Genomic DNA, 24,641 nt, shown 5'->3' on the forward strand with positions numbered 1-24,641 from the left:
GAGGGCAAAAAAGTTGGATTGCGCAGGAAAATCAGCTGCGAAGAGGGGGGTGCCGCACATCCCCCCGGCTGTGTCCGGCCGCGGGTGCTGCTGCCGCCGCAGGAGTCCCTGAAGAGACCCGTCAGGGCCGCTGGGGCCTCCAGCCCCCCGGCGGGGAGGGCAGCGCGGGCGGAGGAAGGGGCAGGCAGCACACAGAGTACCAAACTAGATTTACTGTATACATCAGGAAAGGACAACAAATAAATGTACAAATCGGTGAGTAAACCAAGGGGATCTACGAGAACTCCTGCCCCAGCCCATAGACAAGGAAATGAAAAAAAAAAAAAAAAAAAAAAAAGAAAATAAGGGCCTTTCCAGCAAGATTTCCAGCAAGCAGGATGCAACCCATGGTCGCCAAAGGGAGCCCAGGGAGCAGCAGCAGGGACAAGAGGGTGGCCTCAGCAAAACCTCCCCCGGCACAGATCCCACACCCACCACACAAACACCTTTAAAACCCAGTAAGTTTGGGAAGGCAGTAGAGCAGGTTATTATTTTTGGAACACACCCCCATCTCCTCGCTCAGCAGGGTCCTGACAGTTCTGCACATGCAGCTCAGGGACACCACAACTTTGGGTTGGTGTGGGTTTTTTTAATCTTCATTTATAGATCAAGTTTATCTACCAAAGACAAGTATTAAGAAACCTGAGGGCTGCACACTTTTTCGATCAGCTGCTCTGCTCACTCCAGTTCATAGAATCATTCAGGTTGGAAAAGACCCTTGGGATCATCGAGTCCAACCATCAACCCCACTCTACAAAGTTTTTCTCTATATCATATCCCCCAACACCACATCTAAATGACTCTTAAACTCATCCAAGGATGGTGACTCAACCACCTCCCTGGGCAGCCTGTTCCAGTGTCTGATCACTGTTACTGTGAAGAACTTCTTCCTAATGTCCAGTCTAAACCTACCCTGTTGCAGCTTGAAGCCATTCCCTCGTTCTATCACTAATTACCTGTGAGAAGAGACCAGCACCAACCTCTCTACAACGTCCTTTCAAGTAGTTGTAGAGAGTGATGAGGTCTCCCCTCAGCCTCCTCTTCCTCATACTAAACAGTCCCAGCTCCTTCAACCGCTCTTCATAAGATTTATTCTCCAGGCCCTTCACCAGCTTCGTTGCCCTCCTCTGCACTCGCTCCAGCACCTCGATATCTCTCTTGGATTGAGGTGCCCAAACCTGGGCACAATACTCCAGGTGTGGCCTCACCAGTGCTGAGTACAGGGGCACAATCACCTCCCTACTTCTGCTGGTCACGCTATTTCTAATACAAGCCAGGATGCCGTTGGCTTTCTGACAATAATTCAGGACAAATCTAATTTCTGCATTAAAAAAGTATATTTCTGACGACTTCATCATAGTATGACAAAGCATATGTAAATCTGCAATATTTTAAACTCCGACACTGTACTAAAGCGCTGTATCTGCATGTACCAGCCCTGTGTCATAGGCTCGACGCTTCCCGAAGTAACTGTATTTGCAACACGCGCTAAAAACTTCAAATCGGCACCTCTCTTCCTTCCCGTAGGCAGATCTTAAAAGGAAAACTTTTATGCTCACTATCGGCATGAAAATATACTGAATTATTTACATGATCAGAATTAAACAGAGGGGCAAGACTGACAAGAGCCAGGAATGAACGCTCCATGTCTTAACACACGGATGAATATTTAGGCCACAGGTTTAAAGTTTAAAAAAAAAAAAAAAAAAAAAAAGAAAAAAAGGGGGTGGGGGGGAGAAGATAACAGCAGAGAGACAACGCATATCACTTAATCTGAACTTAAATCAAATCGGCCCAATTTAAGATATAGATTAATCCCTGCAGATACTGTTTTGACTTGCACACGCAGTACGTCAAAGACAACAAGCGATTTTGGTAAATGTCCTCTAAAGTTTAGAAGAATCCCATGTGATTGGCATGTTCATTTGTTTACTATTTAATAGCAAATCCAAAGACAGATGAGGGAGTGAGGTGTGATGAGGATCCTTAAGCTCCTCTGCTCAGGACGGCACATCTTAGCACACTCCACCCGTCTGCTGTTGGAACACATCGATAGTGTCTTCATCTTCCATCTCCAGCTGTTAAGAGTCACAGAAATCGAAAAGACAAGATTTGAAATACACAACCTCAGCGTTAAAAGCACTCAGCTCTCTACTCCTAACTGGTATCAATATTAGAGCACTTGAGGTGTAATTTGAATTAATTAATGCATGAAACACTTTCCATCAGTCACTCCAGAGCAGGCACTCCATCGCCTCTCCAATCAGGGCATAGCCAGCACCGAGATGGGTTTCAGAGGCACGTTTATCAGTCACACCAAAGGCGGGGGTTCATCGCCTTCTACAACAACCCCCCCCAGCCAAGCGTCCCCTCTGTCCCCTGCCTCGGGCCTTGCCAGCTCAAGAAACTCCCCATCTTCTCAGCACTGCCAGAGCCAATGGCAGCCACGGCTTCAGCGCCAGCTCTGAACAGGCTGAGGCAGGAGGACAGAGCCAAGAACACCAGCACTTGCCAGGAGTCCCTTCCACACCAGCATCTATGCTTTTTCCTCCACCCCACAACAGTGAAAACATTCAAGGTGGAAAAAAAAAAAAAGAAAATCCCACCCTGGAACATGCTAAACTTGTAGCAACTATTTCAGAATCATTTTGATTTTAAACCCCTTTGATCTGTGCACAGACATCAAAATATTTGTATAGCAATTTGCAGTAAAAGTATTTTTCATACCTGTGCAGGTGTGTCTGCTTCATTAATTGGTTGTCCATCAAATCTGAATCTAATCTGCCTCATCGACAAGCCCTGCAAATTTAAAGTAATTAATATGAGAAACCACACTTTCGTTTTTGAATCCAAACAAAACATTTGTGGATTTACTGTCAGAACAAATATTAACAAGTTAACTGGGCAAGAAACTTGGTGCATCTATCTCGCTGTAGCGACTGAGGAAGCAGAGCTGTTTGAGCGACGTCCCGCTGCGCTGCTGGTACAGCGAGGACTCCATATGGACCCGCAGGGCCGGGTTTGGCACCTAGTTCTGGCCCTGCTCTGCAAGGCACAAGTATCAAAAGTTAATTTACAAAGGTAATTTAAGAAGAGATCCATTCTATAAAGCATCAGAGGACATGTCAGGGAGGAGCAGCCATTGTTTCTCATGCAGTCAGAGAAGTTACACTACACTAAGTTGACTTAACGGAAAAAATTTTTAAAAATGTCGGAAAAAACTCCTTTTTTGTGTAACTAGCTATCAGCACCAACTACCCATAGTTAAAACAAGTTTTCAATCATGCCAGGCATCTGCTCCCACTTCTAGTTCTTTATCTTTTGATGAAAAAAGGAACCACAAAGAAGACTGCTTAAGGAAAAAAAGAACCTGCAGAACCTTAGGCAGATTTTTACTTGCAAGGTTTATTAGAAAAATGCCAGGGTCTGTATGTTAGGCAGTTAATGCTGCCCTTAAAACCTGAGTTGAATTCATGACCGAATCCTGATTTGACACCATTTAATCACACAAGACAGTCTTTATTCCCTGCCTCGGGGATCAAAGTCTTTGCTTTGCCCTCTAAAATACTTCAAAATCCCCACGTGATTCACACCTCCAGCCCCACACCCCCAAAAACTCCCCGCACCTCTCCGAAGCCCGCACATATTCAGTTCTTCTTCCCAGCCCCAACAGCGTTACACTGTACCGGGCACGGGACGGGGCAGAGCGTAAGGCTCAGGTAAAGCAAAGAAAAGAGCCTGCAAGTAACGGACAAGGGGAAATACTGGCACCAAAAGCCATTCACATCCCCAGCCTCTGCTCCACGTCGCCTCACAGGGGGGGCTGCAGGCTCTGGACCCGGGCTGTGGGGATAAACCCCTCTCCCGTTTAGCCCAGAGTAGCACCGAGGGATAGCTACCAAATTTGCTCCGTGCTGTTTTCCAAACAGAAAACATGCGCTATATAAAGCTGGCAAAGTCCTGAGGTGACAGAACTGAGGGTTACGAGGCTAAAACTTCAGAGTGAATTGGTCTAAGAACTACAGAATTTTGGGTAGCGCTGTGGCGGGATGATTTTGAGAGCTCCAGGAGCACCGGAGGGGGCAGAGGCAGCACCCACCGACGGAAGGCAAAATGCCCAACGCCTCAGAGCCGGCAGCGCCCGCAGCCCCTGCCCGCCCGGCCACATCACCCACCGCTGTCCCCAGCGCCCCGGCGGGAGGCGCAGGGAAGCCCCCGGCACCCCGAGGGACCTGGCCGGCGGCGGCCCTACCTGCCGCTCGCAGTAGGCCTTCATCAGCTTGCTGAGCGGGGTGTGCCGCTTTATCTTGAACTGCACCACCGAGCCGTCCTGCCCCGCCACTTTCAGGTTGATGTGGTCGTTCTCTGTTTTCACGCCTTCCTGGATGGAACACGCCGGGGGAGGGCGGGGAGGAAGAAGCGGGTTGAGAGCCCGGCCGGCAACGGGAGTCGGAGGCCCCCGCTCCCGCTCCCCCTCTTCCTCTTCCTCCTCCTCCCGCCGCCCCGGCCCGGCCCGGCCCACCCCGCCATCTTGGCCGCCGCACGCCGGCGGGCGGGGCGGGGCTCCACCGGCAGCCCTGCCCCAAAGCTCGGCGGAGAGGCCTCTCTGTCCCTGCCCCCTTCCCCGCCGTCCCGGGCCCCGCAGCCGCCGTCCCGGGCCCCGCCGGCCCCGGCGCCCCTCGCCTCACCTTGGGCTTCTCCTCCGACATGGCGGCGGGGAGGGGAGAGCGCGCGCGCGCTGAGGGAGCGGCCCGCGCGCTCGGCTCCCGCCGCCGCCGCCTGCCACCCGCGAGAGCGCGCGCCTGGGACCCACCCCGCCGCCGCCGCGCCAGCCGCCCCGCGCGCCCATTGGCCGCTCCCGACCCGGTCACGTGTCCTTTGCGGCCCCGCCCCCGGCGGCCCGAGAAACTGCGTCACGGGGAGGGGCCAAAGGGCGGGGGCGGGGCCAGATGGGACCCCGCCCGGCCGCACGGGGGCGCTGTGCGCCGCCGCGCCCGGAGCGGCCGGTGCCAGTGGGCGGGGGGGGGGACGGCGGCGCTGGAGGGGAGCGGGCAGCGCCCCGGGACTCCCTGGAGACGAGACGCCCGAAAGTCCCGCTCGCTCTTTCTGCCCAGCAGAAAAGGACCTGGGGGTGTTGGTGGACAGTCGGCTGAACATGAGCCAGCAGAGTGCCCAGGCGGCCAAGAAGGCTGGCCTGTATCAGGAACAGCGTGGCCAGCAGGAGTGGGGCAGGGATTGTCCCACCTCAAGGGCTGTGTCCAGTTTTGGGCCCCTCACTCCAAGAAAGACATGGAGGTGCTGGAGTGGGTCCAGAGAAGGGCAACGGAGCTGGTGAGGGGTTTGGAGAACAAGTCTTGTGAGGAGCAGCTGAGGGAGCTGGGGGTGTTCAGCCTGGAGAAAAGGAGGCTGAGGGAAGACCTTCTCGCTCTCTACAACTCCCTGCAAGGAGGGTGTAGCCAGGGGGGGTCGGTCTCTTCTCCCAAGGAACAGGCGATGGGACAAGAGGAAACGGCCTCAAGTTGTGCCAGGGGAGGTTTAGGATGGGCATTAGGAAAAACTTCTTCACTGAAAGGGTTGTCAAGCCTTGGAAGAGGCTGCCCAGGGAAGTGGTGGAGTCACCATCCCTGGAGGTATTTAACAGCCGGGCAGACGTGGTTCCGAGGGACATGGGTTAGTGGTGGTTTGGGCAGTGTGAGGCTGATGGTTGGACTCAATGATCTGAAAGGTCCCTTCCAACCTAGATGATTCCATGATTCAGTGATTCTATGAAATAGTGAGGCACACCCTGGCTGGGGCCGCTTCTCCCACAGGCAGCTCATGCTTCGGTAGGCGGCTGTGCCAGGGCTGCTTCCCTCAGCCCGGAGAGGATCACAGGATCACAGCCCTCTGACACACAGAGGTGTGTGGGATGGGGAGAGGAGAGGAGGGTCTCCACCAAACCTCCATCTCAGTCTCTTTCCTTGCCCTGGCCTTCAGGAGAGCACACACTGGCCCTCTAGAGTATCTGCTTGGAAGAGTCCTTTCCCTTTCCCTTCCCCTTCCTGGAGTGCATTCCCACAGGGACAGAGGTGTAAGATACCAGTAATGGCCCCTCTCCTCCAGTTCCAACATCCACATTCCTCCCTCTCTACCCGTTCTTGAGCCATACCTCACCCTCTCCCCAGGTTCCCACTGCCACATCCATCCCTCTCCCCGTGTTCCAGCAGGGAGGGAACCAGGTGTGGCCTCTCTCAGTATCCCCCATGCTTTTATATTTCAGAGGGACCCCAAGGGCCCGGCTGCCCTGCTCAGAAGCGGAACCAGGGGAGGCAGCGCACATGGTCCCCTGAGCCCAGCTCTTCCTCCTGAGCCCTCTCCAGCCATGATACGTCTTCACTGGTCTCCAGTGGGTAGCAGGAGCTGGCTGCGCCCATCGCTGTCGCACTGCCCAGGCAGGCTCTGGACTCGCTGGCGGGGCATGGAGCAGGGCTGCACTCCCCACGCTCAGCAGAGAATCTCCTGCGCCAGGGACCTCTGGGGCCCCGCTGCTGCTGCCACCACAGCCACAAGGATAGTGGGCCACCCCAGCACGGTCATTCTCCACCTGCAGGCAGGGAGCCTCTGCTCACAGCTCAGCCTTTACGCTGAGATTTAATCTCCCTCAGGGCATCAGCTCTTTGTCCCACCTTTCCTTTCCCTCCCCTGGGAATCAGCCCAGCACCAGCTTCGGCTGGCCTTTCTGTGCAGGGCTGTCCCACAGTTGTAGCACCCTATAGGTGTGACTGTCCTGTGCCTCAAAGCCAGGCTCCCTGTTACACCCCTTTACTCCCTTCTTTCCAAGTGCCCTCATGCATCCTCCAAGTGCCTGTCGTCCTTGGCTGTGCACCCCACGGGCACTGGGCACACTGTCGTACCCCTCAGCTGTGCTGTCCCCATTGCCATCTGCTCTCCCCACTCCTAGCAGGGCAGCCTTCCCAGCAGAGCAGCCTTGGAAAGGACTAATTAGTCCTCCAGAAGAGTCTTTTTAGATGCCAGGCTCAGATCTTGGTTATGGTGTGGACATATTTCTTACCGGATCTGGGCAGGCATCTCGGCCACTGAGGCACCCAGCTTCACCTCCCCGCCACAGGCCAGCCAAGCCACAGGGATCACCAGCTCTACAGTGCATCAGACACACGGTACCTGCCTACAGCAACCTTCACAGGAGTCATCAGAAAAACTAGCAGAAGCTCCATCACAGGCTCCGGAAGGCAGCCCTGGGACTGGGGATGCTGGAACCCAGGAGGACACAGTGCTTCTGCCCAGCAATAACCGGTGCTGCCCTGGCAGCATGCTGTGCCCTTTGCTTGTCCCCAGGGCACAGTTATGCTTCATCGAGTCATGATGAAGCACCAGGCTTCCCCAGATGGAGCAGGTTCCTCTGCTGCCCTGGTTCAGCAGATGAGGACAGAGCCTGGACCGAGTCAGATCCCAGCAAGGGGACCCTGCTTGCAGGGGTCCCCCATCCCTGCTGGTTTTGGAGGCACCACCCCTTGGTGCTGGGCACGAGGCCAGTGCAAGTGCTCTGGTAGCCCAAAGGGATTATACTGGTCCCAGTCTCTAGGGGAGGATGGAACCCGGAGCCTGTGGCAGCCTGGGAGGGGTAAAGGCAGCTCTAACAGCTTTGCAGTTTAGCACCAGCTGCCCCCATATATTGCTTGTTCTTAAACAAAGCTCCCGTAGGGTCCCTTGTGTCTTTGGCCGCCAGGGGGACCACAGCCCCTCTAGGCCAGTGTACCCAGTAAAGCACAAAGCACAACCACGGTCTTTATCAACATTTTCACTTCACCTTACAGGGCTCCACGCTTATGCTTTCCATATACACAGGGCCGTTCGCACAAGGAGCTCCAAAGTAAATGCAGGGCATCGGGGATTTCTTTAAAGCATCATTTCCCAGCCCCGCGCAGCCAAGTAAAACACTGTCACCACCTCCCACTGCTCTTGATCAGCAGCACCAGGGATGCAGCCCCTGCCCAGCCAGCCCAATGGATGAGGACAGAAGATGGGAGAGCACCCAGGAGAGCTTGGCACTGCAGCCTTGTTCATGCTAATGGGAGCGCAGGTTGCAGACCAGGTGCTTATTCAGCACCGACGGAGCAGTTCACTTTGTTCTTACCACCTAAAGCCGAGCATCTTCTGGCAGCAGCCAGAGACAGCCTAAGATTAAAATTCACCTGCAAGTCTTGGATCTCTGGCCGTCCTGGCAAAAGCCAGCCAGGTTCTGGCAGCCGGCACCCAGCTCAGCCAGCGGTAATAAGGCTTCACAGCTGGTTCAGCTTCAGTAGTTCAGCTCCAGCAGTTTGTGCCCGAGGGCCACAAGCCTGGCAGTGCAAATGGAGCACTTTATGCAAGCCCACAGAAATGGTCCCACCTGCAGCCCGGAGTGAGTCACCCCACCTGGGAGAAGGCAATAGTCAGCTTTTCTTAGACAAAACTATCAAGGTAGATGCATTGCTCCCATGCAAGGCTTCTTCATACTACAAAGCCAACTTTGGTCAAGTACAGGACCACATAAAAGCAGTCAGGTCCCATCCTCCTTTCCCCACCCCTGGGTCCCTTACGGAGGTAGCACAGCACAGGGTTTAGTCTGTGCCCAACAATGCCAGGAGCCCCCAGGCCACCCCACTTAGACAAGAGCTCTCAGGGATGCTAGGGAACACAGGCCAAGCTCTTGCAGAAAGACCTAGCTCCGTTCTGCAAGAGCAGCATTACTCCCAACATTCAGCTTTTCCTAACAACTGAACATATAATGGCTTGGGTGGGAAGGGACCTTTAAAGATCATCTAGCCCAGCCCCCCCTGCAACGAGCAGGGACATCTTCAACAAGATCAGGTTGCTCAGAGCCCCATCCAACCTGAGCTGGAACGTTTCCAGGGACAGGGCATCCACCACCTCTCTGGGCAACCTGGGCCAGTGTCTCATCACCCTCAGATTAAAAAATTTTCTTCCATATATCTAGTTTAAGTTTTCCCTCTTTTAGTTTGAAGTCATTTACTCATCTCCATGAACAGACTCCTTCTTTCAAGCCCAGCAAGAGTTCAAGGCAGCCTTGTTTCCACCTCCCTCAGCTACCCCACCAGGGCATGACGAGCCAGGATCACGTAACAGTGTCAACTCCATCAGCCATCACTGCCAACCCGTACCTGGTGTAGAAACAGAAATAAACACTTTCAGACTAGGATAGTAATCAAATCAGTTTAATATGTAGTCAACATACTGTAAATGCATCTGAATCCTACAGTATTGCAATCAGCCATGGCCATCAAGCCCAGGAGACCACCTTTCTAGAAAGGCACAGAGAGGTAGGAGAGTTGGGGCATTTCCCCAGATTAGTTGCAAGTGAGAATGTGCATGTGGGACCTTCCTCCCGGAGGCCCAAGATAACCAGAAATGTGTGCTTTTTGAAAGGAGTGCTAATGTGCTGGGAGAAGTACAGGCATCCAGAGCAACAGCCAAGGCCTCCTGCTGACTGGCAAGTCAGGAAACTTACTGGCTTTTGCCTATACTAAAAGAGGGGGAAAAAAAAAAAGAAAAAGAAAAAGAAGGGAGGGGACAGAAGAACCTGATTCTGTGTGTGTGAAGGGCATTTGGTGAGGCTACATAAGGTTGCTTTTGCCCTTGGCCAGGGACAAGGGCTGTTATTTGCATTGCTTTGGACTCCGTTACCACCCCAGGGGCAAGTGAGAAGAAACATGTCATCCTCTAGTATTGCCACCATGTTTTCTTACACCAGCAGAGAAAGAGCAAAGAAAACTCTGGAGAAAACCGAGCATCTAGAGTGGGGACAATGGTGTCACCAAGAATTTGGCTCATCTTCTGTGGCAGCTGAAGTGGGAAGTGGCACCACAGTGGTCTCCTCATGGCAGGGGAAGCGTGGAGCCCTGCAGCTCTGCAGGAAGGCACTGTTCGCTGGGGTGGGCAGGTCTGGAGATGCTAATTCTCAAATTTTGCATAAGGGTTCTCTTCCTTGAACAGGCCTAGAAGAGAAGAGAGATTCATTCAGACAGCAGCTGCCATGCCAGGCTCGGCCCACCAGAAACCTAGTTCTTGGTAACAACTCTTATTTGTGCTTCACACAGCCTCCTGTCCTGCAGTCCTTCCGAAAGGCCTGCTCTCACTCAAGCTGTGCATGCGGTCAGCACTATTTCACTCTCCTCCTCTGCACAAGAGGAAAGATCCATTAAGAAGCTTGACCTGATGGCAAGCTCCTCTCCCAGGTAGTCCAGGTACAACTGCTCTCCCAGAGCACCCCTTCTGCATGCTCCTTCTGTTGGACTGGGCTTGGAAGCAGAGAGCCCAGACCCAAATTTGTCACGGTTTAGCCCCAGCCAGCAATTAAAACTGTTCTCAGACTTGCTCCCCTGCTCCCACATCCCCAGGTTGGGAGACAGCAAGGCAGGGCATGGGGCTGACTTCTGGGCCAGTGATGAGACCCTGTGCCACTCTGTTGGCTGCTGTCCCAGCCCCAGCCCAACACTTTTGAGGAGGAACAGCCAGAAAGAACAAGATTGCAAACTCTGTGGTCAGGCTGCAGCAGGACAGAGCCCTGACAACGCAAGACCTTCCTGGAGCACAGCTCTTCCACAAGCAGGTGCTTCCCCCACCAAGGGCTCCTTCAGACGCAGTTCTTCCTCCCCCAGAGAAGCCAGCCCAGCCAGACGCCCCTGGATCTCCTGCCCAACGTGGTCTGCAGTGGGCAGCAGCTGCAGGCAGAAGAAGGGTCTCCAGCTTTCCCTACAGTCTTCCCCCAAAGCCAGAGACCACCATGCTCAGTGTGCATGAGCCCAACTGCTCTCCCACCCTGGGAGAGCCCCCACCAGCCCCAACGGGCAGGCAGGAGAGACCCCTCCACCAGCTCCCAGCGACTGGCTGCTCCCCACTTCCTTCCCGGCTGCTGCCCCCTTGGGCAGGTCTTCACCCACCCTGGGGCCGTGGGACTCCCCTGAAGGACAGTCCAGCCCCAGGAGGGAGCAATCCCCGCACTGGGGGACTAAGCCACCTCCCGGAGAACCGCCGCTGGCACAGAGGACCAGCTCTGCTGTCAGGCTGGTGCCTGGTCTCTGCTCCTGAGCTGTGGGCACCCAGGCTCCCCACCCCAGGCTGCTGGCTCCCCAGCTGGCCACAGGGCTGCCAGAGGGCCATGCCTGAAGGGCAGCAGCATCATGGCTGGTGCTGTGTCTACCAGCTTCTGCTTTGCCCCTCCAGTCAAGCCCTGGCGGCTTCTCCCATGTGGTGAGTTCAGAGGATGCAGGTCCCAGGGAGCGTTAAACACTCCCCTCTTCCCCACCCAAGAGGGCCAGCACTTGTGTGGGGTCACAGACCATGACCCAAGCATCTCCACACTTGCTCCCAGAGGGCAAGAGACCAATTCACTGAGATGTGGGAAGCGGAGACTGGGTTTTCCCTGCTGGCCAGGTCTCCTCTGCAGCTGTAACCATAGCAAGGAACACAGTTACTGTGGCTGCTTGATCTGAAGCTTAGTCTGAATCGCTCACGTCACGCCGTACCGTATTTTCTTCGGATTTCATCGTGCCGTGATTTCATTTCTGCTCTCCTACAAGAAGCAAACAGAAAACCCATGAATCAGTGACTAGCAATACAAAACCAAGCAAGAAGAACTACAAGCTCCTTGTTTTTTCCCAACCCAGTGAGCTCCAGGCTGCCAGGTTTGCTCAGCCCCCTGCCAGCCACCTCCCGGAGGCACTGCGGACCACCAGAGCCCACACACACCAGCAGCCCTCAGGGAGTCGGATACACGGCGTTGTTGCGATGCTACATCCATGAGTCACCCCAGAAAGATGTTGCTCGCGAGGTTTATGTTTGAGCTAGGGTTGAAGCAGCCACTGACTGCATTTGTCAAGCCCCACATGCCTCTGGGCATCACATTTGGTGGTACAGACAGGGGATGGTCCTGCAGCCTGAGGCAGTGTGGCTCACTCACGGGGGAGCAGGGGCTGTGGGGCAACCTCACCTCTCCTCCTGCCGCACCCGCCTCTTCTCCCGCTCCCTGGCCGCTCTCTCCTCATCCTTGTCCGGCCTGACAGACAGAAGAGCCCGTTAGCAGCACCTGGCACTCAGTTCTGCAACAGCACGTGGTTGCATCTGAGCTACTCCGAGAAAACAGGGAACCCCTCCAATACTTGCTTTTTGCTCTTTTTCTTACAACAGCAGCAGCAGCAGCAGACCCCCAACATGATAAGGATCGTTCCTCCCACCACAGACATCGCAATGATCAGGGCTTCAAAGTTCACTAAAGGATTTGACAAAACACATTTAGCACACAAATACATGGCTGCCTGGAGTTGCAATGTTCACAAGCACACAGCCACTGTCACCAGCAGCTTCAGCCACCGGGCTGGAGACGTGTGTCAGAGCCTGGGAAAGCAAGACGGACATTGTTACCTATGGATGTACCACGTGCCGGCACAGCACATACACACCAACAGAGAATACGCAGTGCTAACTACGGCACTCAGCTACTGGCTATGAAGACAGACAAGAACAAATGCACTCGGGTCAAACTCCTCTGGCAGAAACAGGAGCAAAGCTGTCTTAATCACTAACCCAGGTGAACAGTAACCCATCGGGGGGGAAAAAAAAAACCTGGAGGCTTCAGTGCTGAGGAGCAACCTCCAACAGAGAGGCTGCAGCTGCCACTGGAGTTACTGCCCACAGAAGACAGCCTCAGAAGTCATCGAAGATGAGGTGACAGTAGATTGGAGGCACTTACGGGTGTTTGGAGTCCTTGGGTGAGAGACAAAGCGAGACAAAATCCATTGGGATTTATCAGCTCAGGGCCAGCAGTGCTGCTGAAGGTGGATGGCTGCTTCCTGCACCCCACCAGGGCTTGGGGAATCTGCTCATCCACGCACAGCACAAACACTGCTGGGATGTGGTGGTGAAGCAGCGGCCTTCAGCCCTGGCCCCAGGGAGGCAGCCATCCTACTCAGCTCCCACAGTAATTGCAATAGAGACACTGGCCAAAACGTATCTAGGCATCACCTGAAATCCTTTGAAACAGAGGGGGTTCTTCCAAGTATAATTCAGACTGTTCAGAGACTTGGGCCTGTGGAAATATTTATTTAGGAGCCAGTTCACACGCAGCAGCCGGGCTGCAGAAATCCCAGTGCTCCTGAGCCTGCTCAGAGCACTTCTGATCCCTCTTCTCCATGGGGTTCAGACCCTGAGCCCAGCAGAAAGCCCGAGTACCGCACGTGGTGCGTTGCAGGGTGTTTCAGGAGATGCCTGCCTCTTCCCTCGCTGCAGGGACGCGGCAGTGCCAGGCTTACTGGAGTGCTCTAGGCTGAGCTGACTCCACCACTGAAGTTGCTTTCCAAGCCTCCAGCTCCTGCTTCATTGAGAGCTTCATCGCTGCCAACAACAGTGCCATCTGAGTCTCAGATCATACTGTGTCCCTACCCAGGCTACCATGGCAAGCACCACACAGGGAATGCGGTTCCAGATAACAGTCACAGACAGCTGCCATGGCCTAGCAGGTCACCAGTGAGACCAGAAGCCAGCAAGCTACTCGTGTTTGTCCCCACAGGTGGCTCGCACAGCCTCTCCAGCAGTCACCCACCAGCAGGGAGGTCTGCAGGTCCATGTTCCCAGTAAGGCTTTGAGAAATATGGTATTTGAGACCTGACTGTCCACGGCACTGTCTTGCCTCAGAGCAAGATGAAACATTCCCCGGCTGCACTGCAACAGACCCATGGAGTCATGGAGGGGACAGCCCAAAAGCCAAGGCTCAGAAGTCAGCCCAGTGGGGGTGAGACAAACCCAACCAGGCTCTTCAGCTCAAAAGGGAGTTTCTCTACCAGCACGTGTATTGGTGCTTCTGACACCTTGGGGTGAGCTTGGTGTTCAGATCATCCCTTCCCACAGAGAGAGGTCCATGGCAGAGCGCCAGGCACTCCTCTGCCTGATGATGAAGGCTTAAGTCACACACATACTCTAAAAATGCAGACTCATTTAAGAGCTAATCTCCCACAGGACTAATCTCTAAAGCGAGTTTTACAAGCTAAGGAATGCATTCTTCTACAATGAAACCTTTTGTGAAGCTACGTACATAAAAACTAGTATTTCAAGGTCTTATACAAGTTTCAGAAAAGCACACTGTAGTGCTCACAAAGAGGAGATTCTTCCTCCACAAGGTATGGGAGTGGTTTTAACGCTCTTGTGGGCAGAGAAGAGAGACCAGCCTCAAGCACAATAGATCTCAGGCGACCACAATTCAACTCCAAGTTCCCCATCAAGGGGACAGGTGAGAAAAATCAAGCCCCAGCTTGCTTCCTAGCTGCCCCAGCCTCCAAAAGCTGGGTCCTGTCTGAGCGTGAGCATGCCTGGTCTAAACAAAGACTAATCTCTCCACAAACGCACCAGGGAGGGGGGTGCTAAGAGCACCAAGGAGGAAAGGCAGCCAGAAAAAGCTTCCAGAGGTGACCTGGCTGCAGGCAGCCAGCTGCAGCACAGCTTACGCAGGGCTAGTTTTGGGAGAGGGCACTTTCTCAGGTGGGCAAGAGCTGAGCGCAGCAGGCTCAGCACTACAAGTCCATGCAGGCCTCCAGAGAAGTCATCTCACTTCTGGTCCCAAGAGCCCCCGGTGAATTTTAAGAGCCTGCCTGGGACAGCAGCCACACTGCTAAAGGTGAAGAGCCAGAGCCCGTGCAAGGAACGATGCACGGGGCGCAGAGGAGAGAGCTGCTGACGAGTCACCGGTGTCCACGCTTTGAGCGCCGAGAAAGGGTTGCACAGGCAGCTGCCCGCAGAGCACCTTTGACTCGTGTTCCTATGCGCTGGCCCCATGTGGAATCTTCCATCACACCAAAGCATGAGGCACGTATTTAGAGCAGCTAAAACCCCACAGGTCCTTCTTGCCAGAAGGCAGGGAACTGCTCACACTCTGCTTTCTCGCCCACGCTTCAGGAAGTTTGCAGAACCCTGACAGACTTCAGCCTGTCAATTCTACACCAGCAGTGAGAAAGGGAGACAAGGGAAGCCTCCCATTAGCACTAGTGCGAGCGGCAGTTGGTGCCCTTAGCAGCAGGCACTTGAAGGCAGTTGGCCCCTGAGCACAATCCACTTACCCCAGCAGACTCCCCAGCGCGCAGAGCGGAGCTCACAGAGGTCAGCCGGGGGGAGGACTCTTCGGACGGGGTACTCCATGCACCTCCTGCTGCTGGCACACCACAGGCACTGGGACACAGGAACAGCACAGCATTACTGGTGTGAAGCAGTGCTGCCAGTTAGCTGTGGCAACAGGGCCACCACCGCCTGCTCCTGAGAACCAGGTACCACCGAGCAGCAATAGGATACCCGGGAGCAACACTTGTGTTTGGTCAGCATGGCCTGCATCAGGGTTGCCTGCACCAGGAGAGGCAGGCAAGGGGAGTGCAGATTTCTAGGGCACGTAAAGATGCCAAGAACCCTTCTCCTGGCTTGCATGACAGTAGTAATGGCCAAATCCTTCATATTTATTACATACGGCATTTTTGGGATAACAAGAGAGCCTTTGAGATAAGCCACTCAGCACAGAGCTGATGAGCAGGAGAGGTTTGTGTGAAGAAGAACCTCACTGGTCCTTCCCAGCCAGATTACCCACAGCAGCTTTGTGCCCTCCCCTCCTGGTGGCTCCAACCCCACCACCAGCCTTTGGTTGGGTTTGGTCAAACTGGTTCTGGCTAAGTCAGTTATGAGATCTGACTCAAGTTCAAGTTTGCTGATACCAGAGATAAGGTGGTGGAGGACGTTGGCAGGACACAGGTACACATCCAGCACCCACCCAGTGCCACAGCACCCGCAGACCAGTGGAGGGGCAGCTTGACCAGCCAGCCCAGCCCACCCAGCTCCTTCACCACCGTCCCCCTGGCAGAGCCTCCAATCCGTGGAGAGGAGCTCGGCAGTTCCATTACTCCCCTTGAAAGGCATACAACAAAACCCAAGCAGTTTCTAGCAACCTCTTCCCAGAGCACCCAGAGTGGGTGGCATTTCCAGCATGCTCAGGACAAGGTCAGGGGAGCAGCCCCCCTTCCAGGAGGGAAACTGCTCCGTAACTGTCCTGCAAAGTCCACGTTACCTTTTCAGGCATTGCAAGAGGTTGGGGGTTTTACTGCTGCTACTTACGGTGACATTTTTCAGACACTCCTCACAGCTCTTGTTCGTATACTGGCGACAATCTACAGGAAGGAAAAAAAGACACCACAGTACTTTGAAGAGATTCTCAGTGGTTTAAAACTCCAAGCTCCTCAGAGCCTGCTCCTGCCCGTGGCTTTGCCCGCTCCGGGAGGCATTTGCTGCCATCAGACCAGCGTAATGCTGCTGGAGGAGCTGCCAGCTTCAAAACACACTCGGTGTCACGGTGGGAGACCCAAATGCAAATGGAAGTCATCTGCCTTGCCCACACTGACCTAAAGCCCCGAGCAGTGACTTCCTCTCCCTGGCTCTTATTTCCCTAAAAGCCTGAGCATCTGCTGTGGCCAGCAGGCAGTGGGACACCTAGGGGACACAGCTGGGGTCGGTCTGGAGGGACCCTGCAAGGACAAGGACAAGCATTGGGCAGGCAGTGCAGTCCCAAATCACTGGATGATGGAGCAGCTCAAGCAAACAAGCCCCAGACAAGGAAATTACTACCAGGAAAAGTACGGGGGGGACATGCAGCTATGGTCCCTGTGGGAGCCCACACTCTCCCTCAGCACCAGTGCCACAGCCAATGGCATCCCCAGGGGGTGCAGGTCAGCTGGGTGGGTGGAATGGGTCAGATCTGAACACAGGACAAGGTGGCCCAGTCCAGCTGCCTTCCTGGGCGTGCACAGCTCCGGTCAGCGCTGGGTCTGTGGGAAAGTCTTCCTACACGATACTCACCTGCCATTTCACTGGTGTGCTCCCCCAGGTCCTCAGGAAGGGTGGTTTGCCATCCCTTGAGGATCCCAGATAAACCTTACCCCTGCCTAAAGAGTCTAAGCACCAGCCTGTTTGACTATGGTTCAAAAAAACCCCACCAAAATACAAACCAGTTTGCCTGACTACTCAGTAACTGGTGGAAGAAGGATCACTGCTTCAAAGCACCTTAATTGGGGAAAAAAAAAAAAAAAATCAGTGCCAGAGGTGCTTGTTTTCCACACTCACAAGCAGCAAAGCTGCATTTTCTCTCTCCAGCTGGCAGGATCCCTCAGCTGTGACCCACTGTCAACAGTCACATGCTCTGCACAGCCCTCCAAACAACTGGGCAATTTATTAACATAGCTCAGATAAGGGTGTTTACACACCAGCCGGAGAGGCTGAGATTGCAGATTTTAAACACTCTAGGAACCTGCATCTTCCCTCTTTCTCCAGCCCAGGTCGGAAAAGCATCACAGCGCCTGTGCTGCCCCTGAGACTGCTGGCTTACAAGGAGTCACAAAACAGCCACAGGAGGCTATCGGCAGGCAAAAGGAGAGCCTGTGGTTTTAACTGGGCTTCCTATTGACACTCTGCTTCCCCCCCAGAGCGTCCCCTCTTCTGGCATCCATGGGTTTCACCCTCAGAACTGTGAAGTCAAAGCCACCCTCTTACAGCGGTATGGAAACAGGCCGTCCCAGGACCTTACAGCCCATTAGAATTGTGGCTTTGTCCGAATGCCCAATCTCAGGGGACCAGCCCACTCACACAGGACAGCAGAGGAAGCACCATAGCCCTCGGGTACAGGGGTGGGAGGGTGGCTCTTGCTGTGCTAGAAGGCTCCTGGATAACACTTTTAGCCACTTGGCTACAAGAGAAATGAAGTGAATGGCTTGGGGTGGAAGGAAGACAGCAAAACACATGCTGGTCCTCCCTCTCCTCCCAGCCAGAGCCACCATGCAACCATCAGAGGGCTGGTCATCACATGGAGAACAGTTCCTCGCTCAGAAGAGTAGGCAGACTTCTCGGGACACCCCTGAAGGCAGCTGTCCCCATCCTTTGCTAGAGCTTCTCCTCTACCTGGCACAGCACCCACAGGGACTACACTACCATCCTCCACCCACCAAGGAGGAGCAGTCGGCCACCCGCTGCACCCGGATCTGATGGCACCCATCTTCTTCCTGGTCTGAAGCTCTCAGCCTGAGGCTCCCCCAGCCAGTCTCCCCTGTCCTGGAAGGGGATCTCCTCCAAAGGGCTATCAGTGGGGGACTGGCTGCCCAGCAAGTCCTCCCTGCCCAGGACAGGTACCCAGCTCCCACCTGAGACCTGGCCAAGCCGTTAGCACCACTAAATGTAGAGTGACATTGCCATGGCCACTGGGAAAGCAGCATGTAAAGCCTCTCTTCCAGCACCTCACCTTCCAGACCCCAGAGCGTCGTGCCAGCACCCCACACCACGCAGGATTGCAGCCTGCGGAGCTCCCACCAAGGATGGGACCTGCACTCCCAGCTACCACAGCCTGTCCCCATCCTGAGTGGCCACAGGGCCCTGTCCAGAGGCCACCCGGTGCCCAGTGCACGCCTGGAGCGTGGCCCACAGCCTACTTCCCGCACCGGGAGTCCCGCAAAAGCAGGGTCCAAAATGACTGCAAAGCCCTGATTTTTGGGAACGCTTGCTGCCAGGACCTGCTCCCCATCCCCTGTGGCGCGGCGGGGAAAGCACCCCGAGGGGCTCCGAGTCCCCGGTCCCCAACGGGGCGGGAGACCCGGGGGGTGCCAGGGTGCCGGGGGGACCGCGCTTACCTCCCGCCACGTCCTGCGCGGCGGCGGCGGGCAGCAGGGCGGGCAGCAGGGCCAGCGCCAGGGCGGCGCAGAACCGGAGAGCCGGGGCCATGGCGGAGCCGGGCGGGCGGGGGCGGGCACCGCCGCTCTCTATGTAGGGCCGAGCGCGGGGGCGGGCCGGGGGCGGCCCCTCCGTGGCGGGGCCCGGGGACGGACCGAGTACCGGCGGGAAGAGAAGGGAGAACGGTGGGGCGGGGGTGGGGGTGCTGCTCTCCCCAGTTATCCCTTCCCGGAGAGCCCCCGCCGCCCCCCCGCGCAGCCCCGGGACCGGCCGCGGGGGGGGGCCAGACCCCCGCGGGAGGAGGGAGGCGGCGGGGGCACCTGCCCCCCTGGGGAGCCCGCCGGGTTTGGGGAGTGCCACCCACCGACGGAGACCGCGTTCGGGTGCCCCGATTTGGCTGGGCCGCCTCACGGGCATGAATAAATACTGACTCTTGTCATTCTGTGCTTCGCGTCCCGGCCTCTCGCCTCGGCCGGCGTCAGCTAGGGGCCGAGTTTTGTGACACACTGAGCGCCGGGGTCTCCCCCCCCCCCCCAGGGCAAAGAAAGAACTTTGCTGGCCTCAAGCCCACGCGTTCAGCGTTTGAGATGTGAGAAGCTCCATTGATATAAACGGGGATTTTCACATGCTGAGTGCTTTCCTGTGCTGAAGCCAAAGAGCGCCGCACTGCCCGATTCACGCCCAGTGGTGCTGGCAGCCGGAGAGAAATGGGTTTCTCACCGTCCCCACGAGGAGGGTTGTGATGCTGCCTGCACGGGGCTGCTCTTGGGTTTTGCCCCAGCCCCCTTGGGAAGGGGGTAAGAGTACCACTATGGGCACATGGGCTTTGTGGCAGCAGCAGCGAAAAACCGCTGCCCCGATGAGTGTACCCGTCCTGGCTTGCCATCCAGCACCCGGGACCCTGTGGGTACCGAGTGTGCTCTATCCCCGCTGGCCACCACTTCCCCGCTCTGCAGGGATGGCTGAAGTCACTGTCCCTTGAAGCTTGGTGGGCATCGGGCTCCAGCGTAAAGGCACCCTCAGCCCAGGCTGATTCAGAACAAGACCACGTTTTTTTTTTCAGGCGGACACATGGCTGCAAATCCTCAGAGTGCCCTGGCACTGTAAGTCCATCCCTATCGTGCCCCGAAATGCACCTTGCCCGCCTCGGGCGGGTGCAGGCAGGAGCAGGGATGGGGAGACACAAGCTACCCCTGCACCGGCACCCATGGACTAAGCACCGCATGGCTGTTTCTCTGTGGGAAAACTGGTCGAGTTGTTTGTGGCTGACTGGTTCTGGCCATGGGGCAGGTGTGGGGGTGGCATGAAGGAGCAGGTGGGAGGCAGCCGGCAGCGCTGGAGATGCACTGCAGAGCTGAGCGGGGGTGCCGGGGGCGGAGATCTGGCTGGGCAAATAACTGACTCCTCAGTATGAAGGCAGGTTGGGGGAAAGAAAATGTATTTTGGGTTGCCCTAAACTAAATTCAGACAGGAACTAATATTTTTCAGCAAAATAGAGAGCAAAACCAGAAGACAGTGATCCCATAGCTTGAGCAGGCAGCATTGCTGGCTGTCCCTGCCGCCACCAGCTTCATCGTGGAGCTCATCATCCACCTGCTCCAAAAGCTTTGCTCTCTCTGCCATGTTCTTGGTGTCCTTGAGAGCCAGATGGGATGGCCACTGGTGACAGAGCTCCTGCAGGCTGGCAGAGTAAACAGCCGATAGCATCATGTTGGCCAAACCGTGGGATGTGGGGGCTGAGCCGTGGGAGGAGGAGGAGGAGGAAAGGGGACTCTCTGGATTTTGCCACCACAGGTGAGCACTCTGCCGCCAGCAGCCGCCTCTTGCAGGTGGTTTAGATTTGGCAGCTCCTGGGGAGAAACACAGGTCTCATTGCATGTAACAGGGACTTAGGGGCTGACGAAAACACACGGGACCTGGGGGTTTGTTCCTCTGCAAGCACCTGGAGGCTGGGCAGGCACTGGCATCAGTGGGCCCAGGGTGGTGTCCCCAAATCCACCTCCTGGGCTGGAGGCAGCTCTATCACACTGGCTGAGCAATGCCCTGACACCTTGGGAGGCTGAAGGAAGCGCTCACCAAACCATTTCTGTTTGCAGAGTGCTTTGTTCATTTGTCCTGGGTTCATTCCTGAAGCAACACTCAGGCTATGGAGCATCCCATATGGGTGGCACAGCAGGGACCCGGAGCACCAACTGCAGGATGGGCACCCGGGCAGCGAGGGTGGGCAAGGTGCCGACGGGCAAGCCCGGGAAGACCAAAACGCCTCTCTAATCCGGCCGGCCTGTCTGCTCCCACTCCTTATTTGTCTTTGAAGGGTATTTTCAAACCCTTCAAGATGGCCTCAAGTGGTTTCCAAGGCGACGGTGCTAAAGTCATCACTGCCATGGAAACCCTCTCTTTGGCATAATATAAATATTTCCCTTGAAGGAGGCTGGATGAGTGGGCGATGTGCTATTTTCTAGCACTCCCCGGCTGCAACAGGACAATCTCCAGGAGATGAGGGGGGCCGGGGAGGATAAAATTAGCTTGCCACAACGGCCGGTGATGGAAAGGGGCAATTGCCAGTGTTTCAGCGCAAAACTTGTGTCAGCAGGGTCCAAGTGAAAAAGATTTACTCTGTAGGGAGAAAAAGGCAAAAAAAAAAAAAAAAAAAGTAAGGTTGGAAACAGTGCCTTTTTCTTGTCCTTCTACAAATATTTTCCTCTACTCCCAACCCCATGTCCCTTCTGGTCAGCGCAGGCAGACAGGGGTCCAGGAGCACCCCAGCTGCTGGACCTGAGCCAGCAACCCCCGGGAGCACGTGCATGGCCGAGGTGCTTCATTTTGCTTTTAATGGCCTCCTTTTGGTCTCATCAACGTACCAACATCTTCACTCGAGCCCGGGGAGAAGTGCCTGCCTGCAGCCCCAAGAACCAGTGGTGGAGCAGGACCTCCCAAAACACCCTCTGTGCCGGTGCATCCCCCAGCCGGGGCTGCCTGTGGGGCATGACCCTGTGGGGCACGGCTCCAGAGAGGGGCTGCCAGCGTGCCCAGTGATCTGCATGGCAGGGACACCCCGGCAGACCCCCTGTTCCCCAGCGCTCGGCTGTGCTGGCTGCCACCGCGCCGTGCCGCACCGGCTCTCGCCAGCCACTGGCCAGGGGGGACATTTCCGAGCCGCCGTGGGAGATCCCGGCGTGGCAGAACGGGGATTTTCCTAAACAGAGCCGGCTGCATTCATCATCCGGGCCAAGTGGTGGGAGCTGGGGACCAGGCATCCGCAAAGCCCTTCTCTGGCATGGAGGCGTAAACACCGCCTGTCCCTGAGCAGATGGCTCCTCTCACATCCATGCTCCAGGCAGACACCAAAGGGCTTTCCTAACAAATAAAACCCCCACCAAATGCGGGCGTGTTCCCAGGCCTGGAGCAGAGCTTCTCACTTTCCTGGGAGAAGGGGATGCTCTCTCCACGCTGGATGGCCCAGGCTATTTTTAAATTGCAGTAGCAACCCGAGGATGGGGAGACACGGTGCGTGGTGACATCCCTCCCCTCCATACGCTGGTATGCTGATCGCTGCCCTTTGGCAGGTCCTGGCCGGGCTGGTGGACAGGCTTCGCCCTAGGAACGCCTTAGCACCGCTCCAGAAAGTCTCCCAAGAGGCAGAGAGTTGCCCTGAGGTCCATTTGCCCTCCCTGCCCTGGAGGTGCTGCCGAGGGTGTCGGGAGGCCAGCGGGGTCAGACCCTGGCACCTGCTTTCCTTTTTCTCCATTTGGCAAAAAAAACCCCCAAACCCAGAGCAAACAATTAAAATGTTCCAGCTGCTGGCTTGGAGCAGCGATCCCAGATAAAACCCCAAGGATCTGCCAGCTAAATATAGCCTGAGCCCCATAAATTAAACAAAAGCTTTTCGCTGGGCTCTCAGAAAGCTGGTTCCAGCGGCGGTTTTATCTATGTAAGGTATAACTCCGGCGGTATTTGTTATTATTAGCTGTACCTCCCCCATGTCACTGGCCTCCCCAACACCATTGTTTAGGAACATGAATTTTGCCTTCTCCCTCCCAGCAGCTCCAGTGCTGCGGCAGAATCACACCTCGGGCTGCTTTCCTCCTTGTAATAAGAATTTACAAACACAGTTTTTTTAAATTTTGGACAACTTCTGATTATCCAATACATGCCCATCTCAGACGTTCCGTGTTTTCTAGGGCTGCCCTCATTTAAGGCCCATCTCAGACATCTGCTTAATTTATATTCCCATCAGCTGTCCCAGGAGCTGTGAATCCGTAAATAAAATACTGCCTGCAATGCAAAGGTGTTGGAAAGCTCTTGCGGATACTGTGCAAGCCAATGCACACGTAGGTGCTTGTCTCGCCTCCTTTTTCTGATCAAGCTTATTAACAGTAGCTTATGATATATATAAGATTATATATACATGATAGTATATAGGCAATGATGTATGGCTTTCTGGGAGTTTTCTCCCCCAGCCTTTTAAAGATGTTTCAGCATCCTGCTGCCCCGAGTGCTCGTGGCGGGCTGGTAGGCAGGACCGATGCTGCTTGTGCTGCTGAGGATGAGTCCACTCTGCTTTCTCTCCAACGCTTCCTCCAGACATGCTGTGCTCACTGTGAGGAGCACAACTGACGCCTGCTTTCCCACCCCAGATATTTAGGCTTTTTTTCTTTTTCTATGGGCTTTTGCAAAACCGTTTCACTCTGCACCCAGAGCTGCTCTATCCCAAAGCTGAGGGCTGGCTCGGCTGGTGTGCAGCACCGCTGAAGTCCTGGTCCCTCGCTCCATCCCAGTGCTGGGCTTCGATTTTGTTTCTGCATTGGATGGTGGGTCTATGGCTGAGTAATCCAGCCCACATCTCAGAAAGGCATGAGCTGGGCTGGCAGCCTAGAAAATCCAAATCACCTTTTTCAAGTGAAAGCACCATCTCTTCGCTGAGTTTTTGTCAGCCTCCCATCGCTCCTGGTTCCCGGCAGCACGACTGGCTCTGCCGAAACCACCAGGCAAGGTTCCTTCTTGCTGAGCTACATGCGAGTGAGCCCCTGCAGGTGCCAGCCTTTCTCCAGGGCCACTCACTTGCCTCTTGTCCCCCATATCGTCATGTCGTCCATCCCCCCCCCCAGCTTTTTTGGTCCCCTGCAATGGTTTTTAAGTAGATAGCCCTTTCCTGGGCAAGGTGCAAGGAAGAGGAGGCCAGAGCTGCCTCCCATCGTTCCTCATCTGAGGGACCAGAGGCAGCCTGAGGGCTCTGCACCTGCATCCTCTCCATCTCTCGGGGGCATCCCAGGGTGGGTGGGAAGAAGGGCAAGGTTCCCCCTCCCACCATCTCCCTGGGTTTGTACCTCTGTTGGTAAACACGTCTCTACCTGCCCCCTCAACAGGGCACACAAAAAAAATACCACCACAGGCTATTTTAAGTGAACTCCCCCCCCCCCCCCCCCCCAAAAAAAAAGTCAACTCCAAGGCTGTCATGGCTATATTTAGTTGGAACTTTTCTGTCCAGGATTCAGACTCTATTTGGAAACCCTGTAACTTGGTGTGCAGCCAAGCATCTCGGTTTTATACAGTAATCCCTCAGCATATGGCAAATGTTTCTCATCTCCCGGTGGCTGCGGCACCGGCCCCGGCAGCCCGGCAGCGGTGGGTTTTAAGCTGAAACCAAGACAAGCTGGCTGGCTGTGGTTGTGGATTCACATCTTAGGCCCAGAAGGTCTTTTAATGGAAACATCTTCTTGATGTAGCCTTAAAAAAAACCTATAACCAAAGAGGAATGTCAAAGATCCCCCCAGCCCCCAGTGCCTGGTGGGTGTTTTCAGGCCAGACCTCGGGGCATCTCTACCAGCCACTGGCCTGGGGTGATTCCTGGGAGCAGGCTGATGGGG

At 55.3% G+C, this 24,641-nt stretch overlaps 2 protein-coding genes across 3 annotated transcripts; both read right to left on the reverse strand.

The window, feature by feature from the left end:
* Positions 1–192: 192 nt before the first annotated feature.
* SUMO3 (small ubiquitin like modifier 3) lies at positions 193–4,863 on the reverse strand. Of its 2 annotated transcripts, XM_074153115.1 has the most exons (4): positions 4,728–4,863; positions 4,292–4,420; positions 2,767–2,838; positions 193–2,117 (listed from the first exon to the last, which is right to left on the reverse strand). In XM_074153115.1, exons 1-4 carry the CDS (start codon positions 4,746–4,748, stop codon positions 2,055–2,057), a joined length of 285 nt encoding a protein of 94 aa, XP_074009216.1. In that variant the 5' UTR covers positions 4,749–4,863; the 3' UTR covers positions 193–2,054. The 2 variants fall into 2 exon arrangements, with proteins under 2 accessions (XP_074009216.1, XP_074009217.1); XM_074153116.1 differs by lacking the exon at positions 2,767–2,838 and having other exon boundaries at positions 199–2,117; positions 4,728–4,748.
* A 4,376-nt stretch (positions 4,864–9,239) lies between these two features.
* On the reverse strand, positions 9,240–18,836 carry PTTG1IP (PTTG1 interacting protein). The gene is made up of 7 exons (XM_074153806.1): positions 18,735–18,836; positions 16,180–16,232; positions 15,144–15,252; positions 12,202–12,307; positions 12,029–12,094; positions 11,565–11,611; positions 9,240–10,034 (listed from the first exon to the last, which is right to left on the reverse strand). Exons 1-7 carry the CDS (start codon positions 18,823–18,825, stop codon positions 9,991–9,993), a joined length of 516 nt encoding a protein of 171 aa, XP_074009907.1. The 5' UTR covers positions 18,826–18,836; the 3' UTR covers positions 9,240–9,990.
* Between the last annotated feature and the right edge of the window lie 5,805 nt (positions 18,837–24,641).

This window comes from Numenius arquata, chromosome 9 (genome assembly GCF_964106895.1).
Source record: "Numenius arquata chromosome 9, bNumArq3.hap1.1, whole genome shotgun sequence".
In the NCBI taxonomy this organism is placed as follows: Eukaryota; Metazoa; Chordata; class Aves; order Charadriiformes; family Scolopacidae; genus Numenius; species Numenius arquata.

Coding starts and splice junctions, on each gene's coding strand:
- PTTG1IP (XM_074153806.1), bottom strand. CDS start 18,825: ATGGCCCCGGCTCTCCGGTTCTGCGCCGCCCTGGCGCTGGCCCTGCTG. Junction 12,095..12,201: donor TGTAAGAAAAAGAGCAAAAA/GCAAGTATTGGA, acceptor TCTGTCTGTCAG/GCCGGACAAGGATGAGGAGA. Junction 10,035..11,564: donor TGAAATCCGAAGAAAATACG/GTACGGCGTGAC, acceptor CTTCTCTTCTAG/GCCTGTTCAAGGAAGAGAAC.
- SUMO3 (XM_074153115.1), bottom strand. CDS start 4,748: ATGTCGGAGGAGAAGCCCAAG. Junction 2,839..4,291: donor AGGCCTACTGCGAGCGGCAG/GTAGGGCCGCCG, acceptor TTAAATTTGCAG/GGCTTGTCGATGAGGCAGAT. Junction 2,118..2,766: donor AAGCAGACACACCTGCACAG/GTATGAAAAATA, acceptor GACTCTTAACAG/CTGGAGATGGAAGATGAAGA.